This window comes from Garra rufa, chromosome 19 (genome assembly GCF_049309525.1).
Source record: "Garra rufa chromosome 19, GarRuf1.0, whole genome shotgun sequence".
Lineage (NCBI taxonomy): Eukaryota > Metazoa > Chordata > Actinopteri > Cypriniformes > Cyprinidae > Garra > Garra rufa.
This window is the reverse complement of record NC_133379.1, coordinates 3,178,098-3,197,554: the sequence shown is the minus strand read 5'-3', so window position 1 is coordinate 3,197,554 and position 19,457 is coordinate 3,178,098. Positions and strand designations below refer to the sequence as shown.

Below are 19,457 nucleotides of genomic sequence, written 5' to 3'. Positions count from 1 at the left end.
AGAAGTCATGTTGAAGATTTGGAGTGGCAGGAAAGACAAGCAGCTCAGTCTTTGCTAGATTGAGCAGTAGATGGTGTTTTTTCATTCATGCAGAGATATCCGCCAGGCAGCTTGAGATCCGTGCAGCTACTGATGTATCATCAGGTTTGAATGAAAGATAAAGCTGTGAGTCATCGGCATAGCAATGGTAGGAGAAGCCATGTGCCTGTATGATGGGGCCCAGCGATGTAGTGTATACGGAGAAAAGGAGGGGTCCAAGAACTGACCCCTGAGGAACCCCAGTGACCAGTTGATGGGTTTTGGATACCTCCCCTCCCCTGTCAACTCTGAAAGACCTACCAGTGAGGTAGGATTTGAACCAGCGAAGTGGAGTCCCTGTGATGCCCAACGACAAGAGGGTGGACAGGAGGATCTGGTGATTCACTGTGTCAAAAGCTGCAGATAGGTCCAGCAAAATGAGTACTGATGATTTGGAATCAGCTTTTGCAGTCCTCAAGGCTTCAGTGGCAGACAGTAGCGCAGTCTCGGTTGAATGGCCACTCCTGAACCCTGACTGGTTAGCATCCAGTAGATTGTTCTGTGAGAGAAATAAAGATAGCTGTTTGAAAACAGCTCGTTCCAAAGTTTTTGCTATGAATGGAAGGAGAGAGACAGGTCTGTAGTTGTCTACAAGTGAAGTGTTAAGTGTAGGTTTTATGAGCAGTGGGCTTACCCGGGCCTGCTTAAATGTAGTGGGAAAAATGCCTGTGAGAAGTGATGTGTTAATGATGTGTGTGAGTTCTGGTAGGATCGTAGGAGAGATTGCTTGGAGAAGGTGTGAGGGGATAGGATCTAAAGGACATGTCTTCTGATGGCTTGAGATGAGAAGTTTGGATACTTCTGCCTCAGACTGGGGATAGAAGGAGAAGAGGGGATTTCCAGCCGTGAGTGTGGTCAATTTTAGTTCCTGTATGTGTGGAGTTGAGAACTGACTACTGATAGATGTAGTTTTGTCTGTAAAGAATGTGACGAAATCATCAGCTGTTATAGAAGTTGTGAGAGGTGGTGGAGGGGGGCAAAGCAGTAAATTAAAAGTTTTGAAAAGGTTGCGTTGGTCCGGAGCATTGTTGATCTTGTTGTGGAAGTATGAAGATTTGGCAGTATGTACTTGAGTTGACAAAGATGCAAGCAGAGACCGATACATACTCAAGTCTGATGGATCCTTAGATTTGTGCCATTTTCTCTTGGCTGCCCTAAGTTTGGACCGATGTTCACGAAGGACATCGGATAACCAAGGGTTCGAAGGAGCAGCCCATGCTGGCCTAGAGGAGAGAGGGCATATATCATCAAGACAAGAAGTAAGAGTGGAGCATAAGGTGTCGGTTGCTGCATTAGTGTCCAGGGATGAGAAGTGGGTTGGAGAGGGAAGAGAGGAGGACACTAAGGAAGAAAGGTGGGAGGGTGAGAGAGAGTGTAGGTTTTGTCTAAAAGTAACAGATAGAGGGGGGCGCACAAATGGCAAGATGCAGGTTAAGGCGAGACACTACAGGTGAATAGGGTAAAATTTTTAACTAGCAGATATCACCATGAAACTTTCCCAGTTGATTACCTACATTAAGATGAGAAAAAAATGTATTACAAAGTTTCTGTAATGTTATGTTTAAATATGCAAATTAGGCATTATCTAATTAAATATGCGTTAATTTGCCTATATTTTAAAAAACAAAATCTCAGAATTGGATAAAGCCAGGTTCAAAATTATTTTTTCATTGTGTTCACATATTAGATGGAAAAAAAATACAGAGGGATTTATGGATATCTACTTTTGTTATCCTGTAAATCAGAATATACTGTCAATAGCCTTAAAAAATGTATTTTCGACATGTTTTTTGGAATAAAATGTTATATAAATCAGGCTAGGAATAATATATTTACAAATCCCTCTGTAAATGTCTTCATAATATAACTAGGTACAAGACTGCAAAGTTTGGTGTATATAGGTGCTACTGAAGTGGAGATTTCAGACTTGGAGTATGAGAGAAAAGTCATTTTGAGAAAATGGGATTTAAAAATTTATATTGTAAAAATTCCACACATTTTTATATGAAAACGTTGCTAACAAGCAAAACAACTGGCCAAGTAATTGTTTATAACAATGTAGACCATGAACAGTGACAACTGAATAAAACAACATTGCCAAATAAGACCTTCAACTAACCACAGAGAACCACAAATACATAAACAAGCAGCCACTGTTGTGTAGAGTGCACTTTATTTATAGATTGGCTTATATCTAAACCACCCTGGTTTCCCATCAACAGCTTACGTTCAGATGAGCTTCCCGAGGGCATTTCACTGGGTAATCCATTACTAATTTACCTTTTCCCCCTTGCAAGTGACAACTGCTGTACTCTTTTCGATGATTGACGCAAAGTCATTTTCATTCATTCACTCAAAAGATACGCGCGGAAAGCTAAACCAAACAAGGAAGCGTCAAAGCATACCATGTGACGATTGTGAACGAATCACGTTGTCAGAAATTATCTTCAGCCAATGAGATTGCGCATTTAGAGTTAAATCCCCTCTTTTACTTTCACGATTGGTTGCTGATAAAAAGGAAATAACCATATTTGGATCCGACAGCATTGTACAGAAGAGAGAGAGCTTTCCAGCAGTGTAGGTGATGACTGGGTACAGGCAGAGATTGCGGAGCAGCATGTTGATTTAGAACGCCAACTTTTGTTGAATTTATGAGAAATCTACAGACGCAAACAGACAAAGTGCAGTAAAATAAAGACCTAAATGTGTATTTCGGACTTTTTTTCACCACAAGTCTAAAAGAAGACATGTTATTGAAGACAAATATCCAAAAATCTCAAAATTGACCAATAAAAAAAAAAACGATGTTTTTGCCTGCCGTGTCTCGCCTTAAGTGTAATGAAGAAGTGGTCAGAGATGTGTAGGGGTTTGACCGAGACGTTGTCTGTAATACAATTGCGTGTGTAAATGAGGTCAAGTTGTTTGCCGGATTTATGAGTGTATGTAGTGATAATGCGTTTTAGATCAAATGAAGCTAGGAGTGAATGGAAGTCTGCAGCATAGGGTTTGTTGAGGTGAAGTTAAAGTCCCCAAAGACTAGAAGTGGACTGCCATCCTCTGGAAATGAGGACAGCAGCTCATCCAGCTCTTCTAAGAAGATGCCAAGTTGAGTAAGAGGGCGGTAAATTACCACAACATGGAGTTTGATAGGAGATGTTACAGTGATTGAATGAGATTCGAATGAATTATAATTGCATAGAAGAGAATGTGTTGAGTATTTCCAGTTGTTAGAAATGAGCAATCCAGTTCCACCGCCCCTTCCAGTCTGACGAGGGGTGTGAGAGAAGGAAAAGTTATTAGAAAGAGCAGCTGGGGTTGCAGAGTCTTCTGGACGAATCCAGGTCTCAGTCAAACCTAGAATGCTCAGGCCAGATTGCAAATAAAATGCCGAAATGAAGTCAGCTTTGTTGACAGCTGACTGACAGTTCCAGAGTCCAACTATGAAAGAGAAAGTTTCAGTGGAAGAGGTGTTGATAGGACGCAGATTAGAAAGATAGCGTCGATGTGTGCGTGTGATGTTAGAGCGATGTGAAGAGACCACCGGAATGAATTGGAAACACATGATAGAGGAGGACAGAAAGAAGAGTGAAATAAAGGAAAGCAGTACTTAAGTGCGTTGTCGGTGTCGTTGCTCGGGTTTAGTCGCACAGGAAAAGTCCCAGGTCTTTACTCTCGTCGGTCTTCACGCGAGGAGGCTGAACGCTTCATGACGCAGTTAAATACACAACCAAACAATGCTTTACTGATAACAGCTAGGGACGCCTCCTAGGCTCAGCCAGCCGCAAATGTATCGCACTCACGCAAAATGGCTCAAAACGAAACTCGAATGCAACAAACTTCGCACTTTTAATTGCTCAGGAAGGGAACGATATGAATAACAAAAGCTTCCCTTGGCCGTCAGCTCAGTTTTTAATTTTAATAAGTGCAATAAAAACTACAATTTAATCAAAACACTAGCAAGACAAATAACAGAAGAAAAAGTGCTTTTCTAGCAGCAACTCTATGTAAACAGGACCGAATAAGTCAAGTCAAGTCACCTTTATTTATATAGCGCTTTTAACAATACAGATTGTGTCAAAGCAACTGCACAGTATTTAAACAGCACCATAGTGTGTAAGTAACGCATTATTGTAAATAATCAATTTTAAGTTAAAGGCAGTTCATCAATGAATTCAGTGATATCATCATCCAGTTCAGTTCAAATAGTATACAATATATCGCTGGACTAAGCAACAAAGCAAGCCAGAGGCGACAGCGGCAAGGAACCAAAACTCCACAGGTGACAGAAATGGAGAAAAAACCTTGGGAGAAACCAGGCTCAGTCGGGGGACCAGTTCTCCTCTGGCCAGACGAAACCAGCAGTTTGTACCAATGTCTGATTGTAGAGAACTTGTCAGGATCCCGTGGTGTAGCACCGATGGCCGTCTAGGTTGGCGAGGTCTTCATTGATGATCCATCTCTGGAGCTCATCTGGTTGACATCCACAGCTATTGAAGTCATCTCCAGGTGGTGATCCATGATCTAAGCTGGGTACGGACTGGATCTGGGGGACTGCAGAGACCATCTGATCTGGATACAGGCTGGATCCGGTGGCTACGGTGACCTCGGAATAAGAATGAAACAGACTAATATTAGCATAGATGCCATTCTTTTTACGATGCAACGAGTGCATGAGATGTTATGGGAGGTGTTTTCAGTTCCGGTTGACCTAATTAATGCAGCCTAACAATCCTTTAATGGATTTGAGTTATAGGAATGTGTTAATGTTTTATGTGTAAGCCAGGTTAAAGAGATGTGTCTTTGATCTAGATTTAAACTGACAGATTGTGTCTACCTCCCGAACAGTGTTAGGTAGATTGTTCCAGAGTTTAGGCGCTAGATAAGAAAATTATCTGCCACCCGCAGTTGATTTTGATATTCTAGGTATTATCAAAGGAGAGATTGCTATCGAATAGGACCCCTAGGTTCCTAAGTGATGACGACGAATTTACAGAGCAGCCATCTAGTATTAGACTGTGTTTTAGGTTATTACTTGTGGAGGTTTTAGGTCCAATAATTAACACCTCTGTTTTTTCAGAATTTAACAGTAAGAAGTTATTCGCCATCCAGTTTTTTAATATCAGGTATGCATTCTGTTAGTTTTTTTAATTGATATGTTTTGCCGGGCTGCGAAGAAATATAGAGCTGAGTATCATCAGCGTAACAATGAAAGCTAACACCATGTTTCCTGATGATATCTCCCAAGGGTAACATGTAAAGCGTAAAAAGTAATGGCCCTAGTACTGAGCCTTGAGGTACTCCATACTGCACTTGCGATTTAAATGATACCTCTTCATTTATTGCCACAAACTGATGACGGTCTGATAAGTACGATTTGAACCATGCCAGTGCACTACCATTAATGGCTACATAATATTCAAGTCTATTTAAAAGAATGTTGTGGTCAATAGTATCAAATGCAGCACTAAGATCCAGTAGCACTAATAGGGAGATGCAACCACGATCGGTTGACAAGAGCAGGTCATTTGTAACTCTAATAAGAGCAGTCTCAGTACTATGATATGGTCTAAAACCTGACTGGAAATCCTCACAGATAAAATTTTTCTCTAAGAAGGAGCATAATTGTGAGGATACTACCTTTTCTAGTATCTTTGACAGAAAAGGAAGATTTAAAATTGGTCTGTAGTTAATTAATTCATTGGGGTCAAGTTGTGTTTTTTTTTTTTTTAATGAGTGGCTTAATAACAGCCAGTTTGAAGGTTTTGGGGACATATCCTAATGATAATGACAAATTAATAATATTTATAAGAGGATCTATGACTTTTGGAAATACCTCCTTTAGTAGATTAGATGGAATAGGGTCTAACATGCATGTTGTAGGTTTAGATGATTTAACTAGTTTATACAATTCTTCCTCTCCTATAATAGAGAATGAGTGGAATTGTTCCTCAGGAGATCTACAGCGCATTATCTGATGCGATACTGTAGCGGGCGGCTGTATGGTTACAATTTTATCTCTAAAAGCACTTTGTCTTTCTATGTGTGACCACCGGTGTGAGCATCAGCTCTAACTCACAAGTTAAATGCAGTGTATGCTTTATTTAGCCTATTCATTTACTCTTCTGTGTTATGATAAGGAAGTCACTGTTCACCCTTTTATAAATGGGCTTTTATAGAGGTGTTACTGTTAATGATGAATAAAATGAAGTTTTTATGGCATCATTAATTAACATTTAAGGAACTGATGAAACTATACACAAGAATAAAAATGACATAGGTACAATAGATATTAACAAGTGGTTTGAGAATAAATCTTTATTGTGGATACATTTGATACGTAATGGTCAGATAAACTTCCCCCTCATTGTCAGCATGAACTTATGCCAGACAATCACTGGAGGAACAGTTTTGGTTATGCCTTGCTATAGGAGAGGAAGAACTGTCTATACTCGTTAAATCATCTAAATCAATTACACAAGTTTTAGACCCTATACCTACCAAGTTACTAAAAAAGAGATGTTCCCAGATGTCATAGAACATCATCTTAATATTACTAATTCATCATTGTTATTAGGATATGTCTAAAAAAGTTTGGCCTCTTTTTAAGAAGACCACGACTTGATTCTACAGAATGAGTTAATTACAGACCAATTTAAATCCCCCTTTTCTATCAAACATTTTTAGAAAGAAATGGTATCAGCAAGGAATTCCAGTGAGGGTTTAGATCATTTCATAGCACTGAAACTGCACTTATTTGTACAAAGTTATAAAAGATTTGATCTTCTGATCATGGTTGCATCTCTCTATTAGGATTACAGGACCTTAGTGCTGGCTTTGATACTATCAACAACAACATTCTCTTGGATAGACTCAAAAATTATTTTGGCATTAGTAGAATTGCATTTCAATTGCTATTCAAAACAGATATCAAATTTGTAGCTATAAATGAAGTAGCTATAAATGGACAAAATTCTGTCCAGTTGACAATACCTAGAATATCAAAAATTGACTGCAGGCAGTAGACCTTTTCCTATTTAACTCTGGAACAGTCTTCCTAGTGTTATTTGAGATGCAAACACACTCTGCCTCTTTAACGACTTTAACAAAGCATTCACATAACACACTATCATATTTCTACAATTCAGATCCCTTAAGAGATAGTCTGCATTATTAGGGCAACTGAAGCCATGAACACTTACCACAACACCCAATGTAATATCAAGTTAGTTTGTTGCTTGCCACTGTTGCTTTCTGGCTTGCTTATTTTGGGGCTTTGAAAGACACTTAACGTTCAGTAATTTATCAATATAACGCAGTGACTGACTTGAACATTGATTCAGAGGAAGGATCTGAATGGATAGTTGTTAGAGTAATTATGAACACTTTACAAAATTTGTGAGTTTGTGAAAATCTTCATACTGACATTCAGCTGTTTACCCTTAAAGTTAACTTATTCAGTTTGTCCTATTTAATCATGTTATGAAAATACAAGCAGGCATTTGGCTTTAATTTAATACCTTTTTTCACGTTATGCATTTTCATTTCTGTAGTCATTGTACTGAGTACCTTGGAATTCCCGTTAATTCTGTAGCTGAGTTTTGGTTTGTGGTTTAACACAAACCTATGTAAAGGTCTGCACTTTCCCTTGATTTCAGCAATTTCTCACTAAAATGTGTAACTCATACTAGGACAGACTGTAGCATGATGCACAAGTGCCACTACCACCTAACCTAAATATCTGGATGATGCGATTATGACCAAATTAATACGCTCTATACATTTACATTTGGCAGCAGTGGCCTAACTAAGGTTCAAAGTTAGCATCTCCAGAAAGAGTGTGTGAGGCCCATATTGATGTCTTTTATATCTATTTAAAAATGTAAGATTTACAATTGATATTTATATTTTGAATAAATGCTGACAAAATTGTACTGGTCAAAAAACAAACAAACAAACAAACACACAATGATTTCTAAAGGATCATGTGACACTGAAGACTGGAAGAATGGCCGGTAAAAATCACAGTAATAAATTATATTTTAAAGTATGTTAAATAGAAAACAGGTATTTGAAATAAAAAATATCAAATAAATGTCATATATATCAAATAAAAGCAACATTGATGAGTATAAGTGACTTCATTAAAAACAGTACAAATCTTACTGATCCCAAACTTTTGAACAGCAGTGCATATTTGGGGATTTGTGACTGAAAACAAAAGTGCAAAAACAACAAACAAAAAATAAACACAACAGCACTCAAAACATGACACACACACAATACTACCAACATAAATGTCACTCAGAGAAAATTATTTAATTTGTGAGAGATGACCTGTACATTCTCATGCGTAATTGCTCCTGTTAAAGCCCCTAACACATAACAAGCACTGTTACACAGCTCATGGAAATCCCAAATGAAAACTGGACTGACCACATTGGTTTCCTCAAAGCGTGATACTTCTCCTTGCTGGAAATTCACACTTCTGTATTGCATACATATATAAATGTTGCTCAGGTCTAATACTACTTCAGTGAAAGGGAAAAGGAAAGAGTCATCACAACTCAAGTTCTCAAGGTAAGTTCTTAAGTTCGCAAGGTAAGATTCAAAAGAAGGTGTCTATCACAATAAAATATTAAATCAATATATAGTTTTTAATAATAAAACGTAATTAATACTATTACCTCTTTATTTCATTTAATAACTTAATTATTCACATTACAATTTTTACATTTATTCAGATGAACAAGATTGTCTATGTTATTCTCCAAGCTGTACTTCAGTTGGCAGGCAGCACTTCGTTGAGGTTCATCAAGCCAAATGGTGACTATTGTTCAAATCCCATTTTTTTTGGAATCTCTTGCTGATTTTTTTTTTTATATATATATACAATTTATATACATGTATACAACAAGGAGGTATTTAATTGTTCAAAAGTGAAAGTAAAGTAATTTATACTATATATAGAAAGTGATGGTAATTAATATATATATATATATATATATATATATATATATATATATATATATATACACTCCTGGTCAAAACTTTGGGGTTGTTAAGTAATTGTTTTTAAGTAATTGTAATGTTGAATTTTCAGAAGCCATTATTCAAATCTTTACAGTTTCATGATCCTTCAGAAATCATGCTAATATAAATGATTTGGTGTGTAAGAAACATTTTTTTATTATCAGTGTTGGAATAACGTTGTGCTGCTTAATATTTTTGTGTAAAAATTTAGTGGAAATATTTTTGTGTGGTAAGGGACCCAAACAGTACACTCTTATAATAAAGGTGTTTCATGATGCCATAGAAGAACCTTTTATGGGTCTATAAAGAACCTTTAACATTTGAAGAACCTTTCTGTTTCACAAAAGGTTCTTTGTGGCAAAAGAGGGTTCTTCAGATTATAAAAAGTTAAGAAAGAGATGGTTCTTTAAAGAACCTTTGACTGAATGGTTCTTGGTGGAACCAAAAATGGTTCTTCTATGTCATCGCTGTGAAGAACCCTTTAAAGCAACTACTTAAAAGCAACAAGGAAAATCGAAAACAAAGTATGTTTATTTCAAAAGTAGGTGTGCAAAATGCAGTGGTGGAAAGAGTACTGAAAATGTATACTCAATTACAAGTACCGTTACATTGCTGAAATTGTACTCAATTACAAGTAAAAGTACTGGTGTTAAAAAAGTAATTAAGTAAAAGTACAAATTACTCTTCATAAAAACTACTCAGAGTACTAATTACTTTTTAGCTGGTTATTGAATTATCCATAATTGCTGAATCAGACAAGATCCAGACAATAAAGCACACGCTATACAAATTAAATTATAGGTTAATCACCCTATATATTTTCCATTCATTACATAACACAATAAGCAGAAAAAAACAGTATACCTTACTAATATATATATATATATATATATATATATATATATATATATATATATTTAAGATATTAAAACAAGTACACAGTAAGCAATGCAATAAGAACAAATAAACAAATTAGGAATTAATTAATACTGTCTGTATTACAATGATGATAGATTTGCATGTTCTAGTTAGAGCTGGGCCAAATGACCTAAAAATAAAATCCCAGATTTTTTCACAAAAAAATCAGATTTACGATTTAAACAGACCCCCCCTCCCCCCCAACCCCACGACATTTAGCATGTAAAGAAACCCCAGCTTTTCCACAACATATGGGCACCATATATTTTGCAATATACATTGCAACTGCATCAGTGATCGCTTTCCACCAGTCCCCATTCTTATTATACTGGAAACAGTAAATGTTTGTAAGACAAATAAATATGCGGTGGGAGGAAAATATATATTTCCATGCTTTTCTCTTGCAGTTATATCGTATATGAAAATACTAAATTTTGAATACAGAAATATTAAATGATTTAAATAACTGAAACGATCTGCCAGCAGGTGGCAGCAATAATCTTATCATTAATTTGATTCGTTGGAACCGCTGGTTCACTCAGAATAAGTGAGCTGCTTTTATGAATGGGAAATTGAATCATTTCACTAGATTCGTTTAAAAACGCACGTTCATTCATAAACGCTCACAGGCTCAGATGTGACTTGTTTCAGGCTACTTTTGACCACGAAATAGAGCAAAATTAGGCAATAGTGTTATAGTCAGACAATAACTTATTTTTTTATTTAACTGCTGTGTTAAATCAATATCTCATATACAAACTCCCTTAAAAAATATTAAAAACTGTTACTCATCTTGGATCGCAATATCACAAAGCTCTATTATAATCAACAATGCTCGCTATACTGTACAATCAGTCTCTTATTTACACTCTCTACACTTTGTTTCTGAAAAGATTCGTGAGATATGTCCGTGATATATTACTCTATGTTGTAAAAACATGTAGCCTAGAAACCTTTGAAGATCCCCTGAGCGCAAACACAAATATGCTGATCGGGTCCGGCTAACTGGCTAACAAGTAGCTAATCATATCCCTTTAGTGGCTCCCATTATTTTTTTTCCATGCCTTTCTGAAAACAAATATATACAGAGTATATCAGTGTTTCTAATATGGTGAATGCGCTGGGGAGGGCTGAGCCCATTCGGAACTGCTGGAGCCCAGAGAGGAGCGTCGGCGGATATAAAAGAGAATTTCATTTAAACAAATCGATGTAAACTACACATTCGAGTTAATCGATATAAAATCGATTTATCGCCCAGCCCTAGTTCTAGTGATGATTATCTTATCAATAGCGCGCCGGAAAAAATAAATAAAAATAAACGGAACTTGTTTTTCGGTTCAAATACTATACCAGGCTTTTCATTGGTCCGTTAAGAAGATAGATTTTTATTGGGTACCGAAATGCTGGTCAGTGGTTAAAATATAATATTCAAATTGCAGTACTCTGTAACGAATTGTGATTTTAAAAGTAATTAAGTAAATTACTCAGGTTAATTTGTACTCAAGTACAAGTAAAATTACAGACTTAAAATTATACTCATGAAAGTACAAATACCCAAAAAATGTACTTAATTACAGTAACGTGAGTAGTTGTAATTCGTTACAAAATGTGTTAATAAATAAATAAATAAGAGCAGTTTTATTTTTTTATTTTTTAAGAGCAGATAAACACTGTAATAAAAACAATAAAAGCAGTCTAAAACTAAAACTGCTGGGTAAAAACAACAACTGTTTTCCACATTGAAGCATCACTAACAGTAACCTAGTTTCTTTATACACTGAAACACAATCTGTCCACTATCCTCAAGACATGGCATACAATATCTTTGTGGCATCTTAAATGCACATTCTACTGTTTTACCTTTAACTTTTACTTTAAATTAACTCTTGTCGTACTCAGTAAATACATAACATGATGATTAATAACAAGAGTTAAAAAATTAATAAGTACTACAAAAAAGGATGTGTAAAACAAAGACATGTATTTACCAGGATTGTATTTTCCCAGGAGTCTATCATGAACACAGTTTAACAGCATTATTTATATATATATATATATATATATATATATATATATATATATATATATATAAAATAATAATAATATTTTGTAACATTGTCTTTACTGTCGTTTGAACAATTTAATACATCCTTGGTGAATAAAAATATATGACTTGTTATAAAAGACATTATTTACTGTGCTATGATATCAAGTGGTGAGTCTGATGAATAAACTTTACTGTTGTAGTTGCGGCTTTGGAGGTATCAGATTTATCCAGCTTTGACGTATCGCTACAGTGTGGAGAGCAATATAAAGGAGAGCAAATTTACTGGGAAAGGAATGGGGAAAGCATCTCTGAGATAGGAAACCACATTATTGTTACAATAGATGGGCTCCACGGGGGAAACTTCACATGTCACAGACCAAACAGAGATCTTCTGAATTATACACTACTACTGGTCCATCCAGTTGAGTTTCCCAAAGGAGGAGTTCTTATACAATCTATTGACAAAGGTAAATATGAAGGTCACGCTTATACTGGAATTCATTTTAGTGGGTAGCCTACTGTTCATTAAAACATTCTAGTCCCAAAATATAGCTGAACAGCATTTCTTGACTATTGATAGAAAAACATTTTTTTGTATAATTTTGTTACACACACACACACACACACACACACACACACACACACACACACACACACACACACACACACACACACACACACACACACACACACACACACACACACACACACACACACACACACACATGTTGGGTTTACATGTTTTATGGGGACATTCCATAGGCGTAATGGTTTTCATACTGTACAAACCGTACTTTCTATCGCCCTACACCTACCCTACACCTAAACCTAGCCCTCACAGGAGATTGTGCACACCTTTACTTCCTCAAAAAAAACTCATTGTGCATGATTTATAAGCCTGTTTCCTCATGGGGACCTGAGAAATGTCCCCACAAGGTCAAAATCTACTGGTATTCCTATCCTTGTGGGGACATTTGGTCCCCACAACATGATGAATACCAGGTACACACACACACACACACACACACACACACACACACACACACACACACACACACACACACACACACACACACACACACACACACACACACACACACACACACACACACACACACATATATATATATATAGTTTATGCCTTACATTTAAACAAAACATCTAATATGTAAAGACATTTTTACTAGAAATAATTTTACTTGCTATAAAATTCACTTCAATCTTGAAATAAACAAAAAGTATTAAAATATAGGCCTATTAAAAAATATCTTCTAAAAATCTTCTAATGGAAAGAAAACATCAAAGTTTATTCTATGACAATTTATGTATTTGGATCTCTACATTTAAAGTACAATACATATCTTTAAAGACCATTCATCCAGCCATCAATCCATTTTCCAGTGCTTGAGATGTCCTCAAGCACTGATTCAGAAAACATACTTTCCAGTTTTATCCTTACCTTTATTCTTAAGGTTTTTACTGAGGGTTTTGTTAATATATTATTGCCTCATTACCTCAGTACCTTTTAGCAGGATCTTCTGATTTATAAGTGATAAAAAGAGATATGTAAAAATCTTTAATTTGTTAACATAATGAAACAAGATTTTTTTTAACCTAACTTTATACAATGTTCATATTTCTGTTTTATCTTTTTTTCTAATTTTATCTATTTTCTAATTTTAATTGTATGCATATTAGTGCATATTTAATTAGATAATGCATCTTAATGGACTGTGATTAAGTAGCTAGGGGAGGTATGGTAAAATCTATTAATATAGTTTTATTTCACCAGTCTTGCTTAATTGATTATTGATGGATCTATGAATGAACCAAATGATTCAGTGATTCACTCAGAATTAAGTAATTTGTCACAGACTCACAACTTCGGCTTATGGTTGCTCTTATTGCTTATGAAATGTATTAAATTTGCATATGTTTTGTATAACATAAGTATGAATGTAAAGTATTAGCTGTTTTTCTGCCTAGAATTCATTTCTTGCACCGCAAGGAACTATAATGGACAATTTCATTGCTCTTGGAAATGGCATCAGGAAAGAATCCAAAGAGCTGTGGTATTTTTCAAAGCAACCCGGTAAAGATTTATGATTATTCTTATTCTGGATTAATTGTTTAGGTATAGACCTAAACAATCAATTTAATTAGGCTTATGTTGAAACGCTAAAACAGGATTGTGTTTACACAGAAACTCTAGTCTCATCAACTGCACTCTGGACTCTGATATATCTGGGCTGACTTGTATTGAAAAAGATTACTGTCCGTACTCCGAGGAGTCTAGAAGCATCAACCTCACGCTGTTGGTCAGAAATCTGTATCGGCTGGAGGAACACCAAAGGACTTTCCTCATCCGAGATATTGGTAAGAGCTTTCTGTACCCCCTGGTGGTTGCTACATGCATTGCACATCCGTTTTGTACTAGTGTGCCATGCTTCTGTAGTTTAAAAGTTTAATACAACTGAAGTTGTAAGTACATTTAAAATATACTTCAAATATAACTTTGAATGTATATAAAATTAAATAACACTCTGCAGTTAAATTAGTACATTACATGTGCTTTTGTATGTTAGTTAACACCAAAACAAGTGCTTAAAATGTTATTTTAATGTTTAGACATTCCTAAAATTACTAAAAGTAAATATTTAAATGAATATATAAATATATACAATAATGATAATAAAAATAGTTGCATTTCAGGATTTAAAAAGTTTTAATTTAATAGTTCACTAACTAATTAACTAACTAAATAAATATGTTATTCTCAGGCCATCCATTTTAAATCATCTTGAGACCCCCTCATGGGTCCCAGCCCCACTGTACTAAACTGCTGATTTCCATTAAACCGTTATTTTATACCCTCAGTCAAGCCAGATAAAGTTAGTATCACCAAGATCCAAGACAATGTATTTGAATGGCACCCCCCTGAAACGTGGAGTTTCCCCTGCAGTTTCTTTCCTCTCTCCTATGAAGTAAAAGTGGTTCCCAATAATCATAGCTGTGACTACACAGGAAGTCGTGTTGAAGTAAGAAAAATGTTTACTTTTTTGATGTTTTGTTGTTTTTTATTAACATCAAAATATTAAAGAATAATTTCTTAAAATAGGAAAATGAAACCAACGAGACACATTACAAGGTGAAAGTTAAAAGAGCATATACTTTCTGCGTCCGAGCACAGGACCTGCTTACTAAAAAAGTTTGGGGTGACTGGAATCACCATCAGCAGTAAGTACAGTTTAACCTTGAGTATTATTATGTGTTTTATGCAAATATTCATCTTTACATTCTACATCTATTGTGTAACAGGAGAAAACACCGGCATACCTCAGAAAAATAAAAGGTTAGTGTTTATTTGTGTTTTAATTACCATATTGGTCATTTTTGGTCCTAAAGCTATTATCCTGACATTTGTCAATTATTTGTTTTATAAATGCAGGTCACATGCCCCTCTGCTTGACAATACGCTTTCTATTTCTGACAAAATATTAATTTGAAAACTATTCATATTTATATATATTTTGTATTTTTAAAATTTGCCATGGTGAAATTTATTTATTCAATACTTTTTTATATCAATAAAAATATATTGGATGAAAGTTTTTTCTACTTTCTTTTTTATAGTGTTATGTAATAGGGTCTGTGTTAGTTAAGCACTGAGAGTTTCATTCCTGCACTCTTAAAGGTTGTATCAGCGATTTCAAGCCTAAAACATAAAGTGTCAAATTCAGCTGACCTTTCTTCACGATCCGCTCGCTGCCTGCCCCATAAATCGACTGTAAAAAAAACGTGTCTCTCTGGTCAGCCTAGGGTCCGAGAAATGCCAAAAAAACAAACAACCGGTGCTATCAACTATTCCACAGAAAAACAAACAGTGTTCCAACCAATCACCGTCAGGGGTTTGGTGTTGTGGACTTTTGCTCCGCCTCCTTCACATCCCTGCACCAGTTGGAAAGTAGGCACCAGTAGGCTGACCAGAGAGACGCGTTTTTTTTTTACACTCGATTTATGGGGCAGGCAGCGAGCGGATCGTGAAGAAAGGTAAGCTGAATTTGACACTTTATGTTTCAGGCTTGAAATCGCTGATACAACCTTTAAGAAAAAAGGTTCAAAACATCACCAGACCAGGGTTCTTTGGCTTGTAACAGCAGAAAAAAGCAGACAGCTAAATAGAACCCGTTTTATAAGGTAAAGAACCATGCTTTGAAAAAGCTATTTTGGACATTAATAGTGTTAAAAAGTTTTAATAATAGTTTAATTTAATTTTATTTTTTAAAATATATTAATATTAAATATATGTAACACTTTACAGTACTTTTCTTGGGGTAACACTTTACGTTAGGGTACATGAATTACCATGAATTATGCATTACTTCACGCATTAATATCTCATGAATTATCAGGAACTATCATGATTTTAAAGTCTTTTATTCATGATTTCATGGATGAACAACACCTTAACTAAGACATTAACTAAGATGGGTACATCATCAAGACTTATGATCATTATGTTTTCTTTTTTCACCAAAAAAAAGAAAGAAAGAAAAGGTCTTTACTATCCACTTAAATCCACATAAATCTATGCATATGCTACATGAATTGTCATGAATTTGTGCATAAAAAATAGCATTATTTCGTGCAGGTAAGAATACTTGAATTATTAAATAATTTACAAAAATCCACATTACCTCATGCATGCATACATGGGCGCCGTCATCATGCAAAGAATCTGCACAAAGAATCATGGGGGCCCGAAGTGTCCATCAGTTGTACCCTTCGAAATCCTTCATTCCGAAGGGCCCTTTGAAGTGGCTAGTTTTGAGCACTTGGGTTTGGAACGACATTTCAATATGGCGGCTATGATTGTTTATATTGTGAAGTTCCCTTCGGAGGGCGATATATCCCATTTGGAACACACCGTCAGTCGCTCACTGCTCAGGATGGAGATGAAGATTGCCAAATAAAGATTTGCTTCTTTTTCTCACAGTTGTATGGATTCTGAAGATTTGGATTACATCGTAGGAATAAAATAGATTCCTTTTGTAATTAAGTTTTTGGTGTATTTTATGATTCCATGTTCAGTCACAGCATGTTAGAGAAAACTCCTTTTGTGTCCTATGGAACAGAAAGTAAATATTACATAACAAGTAATGGTTAAATGTTTGCAGTAATGTTATTAATTTTAAGGGTTCAAAGTGTCTTGTTTAACATTATGTCGGCCTATTTTTCGAAACGAGTGGCAGCAGAAATCACACAGAACGAAATGTTATCATGTGATATTAAGTGAACGATTAAACAATATAATAATGCAATTGTAAACATAAAGGCATTACTATGACAATTGAATACAATAATAATACAATACCGTGATTTCAATATTCATAAGAATTTATTTTTAGGTGTTGTCAATGTCAGTATTGTAAGTTTTTTTTTTTTTATTTCACTAGTTCGCTTTTGCATATAATAAACAGCGTAAAAGTTAAGCGTGTTTGGCATGCTGTCCGGGAGAGGGCTCCGAGCTCGGTAGTCATTCCCGAGCCCGGGGCACTCCCCCTGCCCAGGGAGAGGGGTCCGAGCTCGGCATTTGGCCCCAATCCAATAGCGCTCCCCAAAGTGCAAGATAACTGCAGGACAGCAGCCAGGTGGCCCCCCAAAAAAAGCTTAACTTGGGCTGGAGGGATGCTGGACGATTAGCAGCGGGGAAGCGCGGGAGGAGCTGCTGCGGGCCCTGCTAGGGAAGGAAAAGCAAAGAAAACCTTATGTGGGGGAATGAAGAATGGCGTTCTCTTGGGGGTGGGTACTGCTGCGGCGGAGGGGAAACATGCTAGGTGCTCTGGGATGAGTGGGCTTTGCTGTGCTAAAAGGGACTGGCGGGGGCTGCAGCGTGGGCTGGTATTGCTGCGTGAAAGGGGAATAAGCGGGGCGCTCTAGTCAGAGCGGGCATTGCTGCTGCATGGGAAAATAAGCGGGGCGCTCTAGTCAGAGCGGGCATTGCTGCGGCATGGAAAAATAGGCAGGGGCTGCAGCGAGAGCGGGTATTGCAGTGCGTAAGCGGGGCGCTCGAGCGTGAGCGGGCATTGCTGCGGCATGGGAAAATAAGCGAGGTGCTCGAGCGTGAGCGGGCATTGCTGTGGCATGGGGAAATAAGCGGGGCGCTCGAGCGTGAGCGGGCACTGCTGCGGCGTGAAAAAATAAGCGGGGGCTGCGGCGAGAGCGGGCATTGCGGTGCGTAAAGGGAATAGGCGGGGCGCTCGAGCATGGGCGGGCATTGTTGTGGCATGGGAAAATAAGCGGGGTGCTCGAGCGTGAGCGGGCACTGCTGCGGCGTGGGGGAATAAGCAGGGGCTGCAGCGAGAGCGAGCATTGCAGTGCGTAAGCGGGGCGCTCGAGCGTGAGCGGGCAGTGTTGCGGCATGGGGAAATAAGCGGGGCGCTCGAGCGTAAGCGGGCACTGCTGCGGCGTGGGAAAATAAGCGGGGGCTGCAGCGAGAGCGGGCATTGCAGTGCGTAAAGGGAATAGGCGGGGTGCTCGAGCATGAGTGGGCATTGCTGTGGCATGGGGAAATAAGCGGGGCGCTCGAGCGTGAGCGGGCATTGCTGTGGCATAGGGAAATAAGCGGGGCGCTCGAGCGTGAGATGAGAGATGAAGGGGCGGCCTTGGGGGATTATGCGCATGGCGAAATTTAGATGGCCCAGGACGGATAACAGCTCGCGTTTTGAACAGCTGGAGCTGGTTATCAGGGTGGAGGCTACCAGAATAGTTCTGTCAATTTTTTCCTTAGGAAGGGAGGCCTGGAATTTTTGGGAATCCAAATTGATACCCAAAAATTCGATAGAAGTGGCAGGGCCCTCGGTTTTTTCCTTAGCGAGGGGAACCCCGAGCTCAGAAAACAGCTTTTGGGTTGTCAAGAGGTGGGCGGCTGGGACGGAGTCTGCAGGCGAGATGATTAAAAAATCGTCTAGGAGATGGATCAGATAGGGAATGTTGTAGTTGTTGGAGAGGATCCAGCAAATTGCCTCCGACAAAGTGTCGAAAATTTTAGGGCTGCTTCTGCAGCCGAACGTGAGGCGGACGGCGAAATAGAATTAGTTTTTCCAGCGGATGCCAAATAAGTGCCAGAAATCAGGGTGGATGGGCATTACTTTGAAGGCGGAAGTAATGTCGACTTTGGCCAGCCAAGCGCCGCGACCAGCCTTTTTAATCAGCGTGATGGCTTGGTCGACGTCGTGGTAATAAAGAGAGAACTCTTCGAGCGGGATGAGGCTGTTAATGCTTGGGAATGGGGAATTATGGGGAGATGACAGGTCAATAATAAGGCGTTTTTTGCCTGAGAATTTCCTGGTGGCTGACTCGAAAAATGGGGAAGGGGGGGTGG

General features: G+C 37.6%; 1 protein-coding gene across 1 annotated transcript; it reads left to right on the top strand.

The window, feature by feature from the left end:
• Positions 1 to 8,630: 8,630 nt before the first annotated feature.
• il12bb (interleukin 12B, b) lies at positions 8,631 to 15,654 on the top strand. The gene is made up of 9 exons (XM_073825141.1): positions 8,631 to 8,655; positions 8,820 to 8,901; positions 12,274 to 12,540; positions 14,060 to 14,165; positions 14,277 to 14,449; positions 14,951 to 15,111; positions 15,192 to 15,310; positions 15,392 to 15,425; positions 15,522 to 15,654. The coding sequence occupies exons 2-8, from the start codon at positions 8,820 to 8,822 to the stop codon at positions 15,420 to 15,422; spliced, it is 939 nt and encodes a 312-aa protein (XP_073681242.1). The 5' UTR covers positions 8,631 to 8,655; the 3' UTR covers positions 15,423 to 15,425; positions 15,522 to 15,654.
• The last annotated feature ends 3,803 nt before the right edge of the window (positions 15,655 to 19,457 follow it).

What these genes read in the sequence shown, in the direction of transcription:
- il12bb (XM_073825141.1), top strand. Translation starts at nt 8,820, where the DNA reads ATGAACAAGATTGTCTATGTTATTCTCCAAGCTGTACTTCAGTTGGCA. An exon ending in TATACAATCTATTGACAAAG is followed by an intron (nt 12,541 to 14,059) that starts GTAAATATGAAG and finishes TTTTCTGCCTAG; the next exon opens with AATTCATTTCTTGCACCGCA. An exon ending in GTATTTTTCAAAGCAACCCG is followed by an intron (nt 14,166 to 14,276) that starts GTAAAGATTTAT and finishes GTGTTTACACAG; the next exon opens with AAACTCTAGTCTCATCAACT.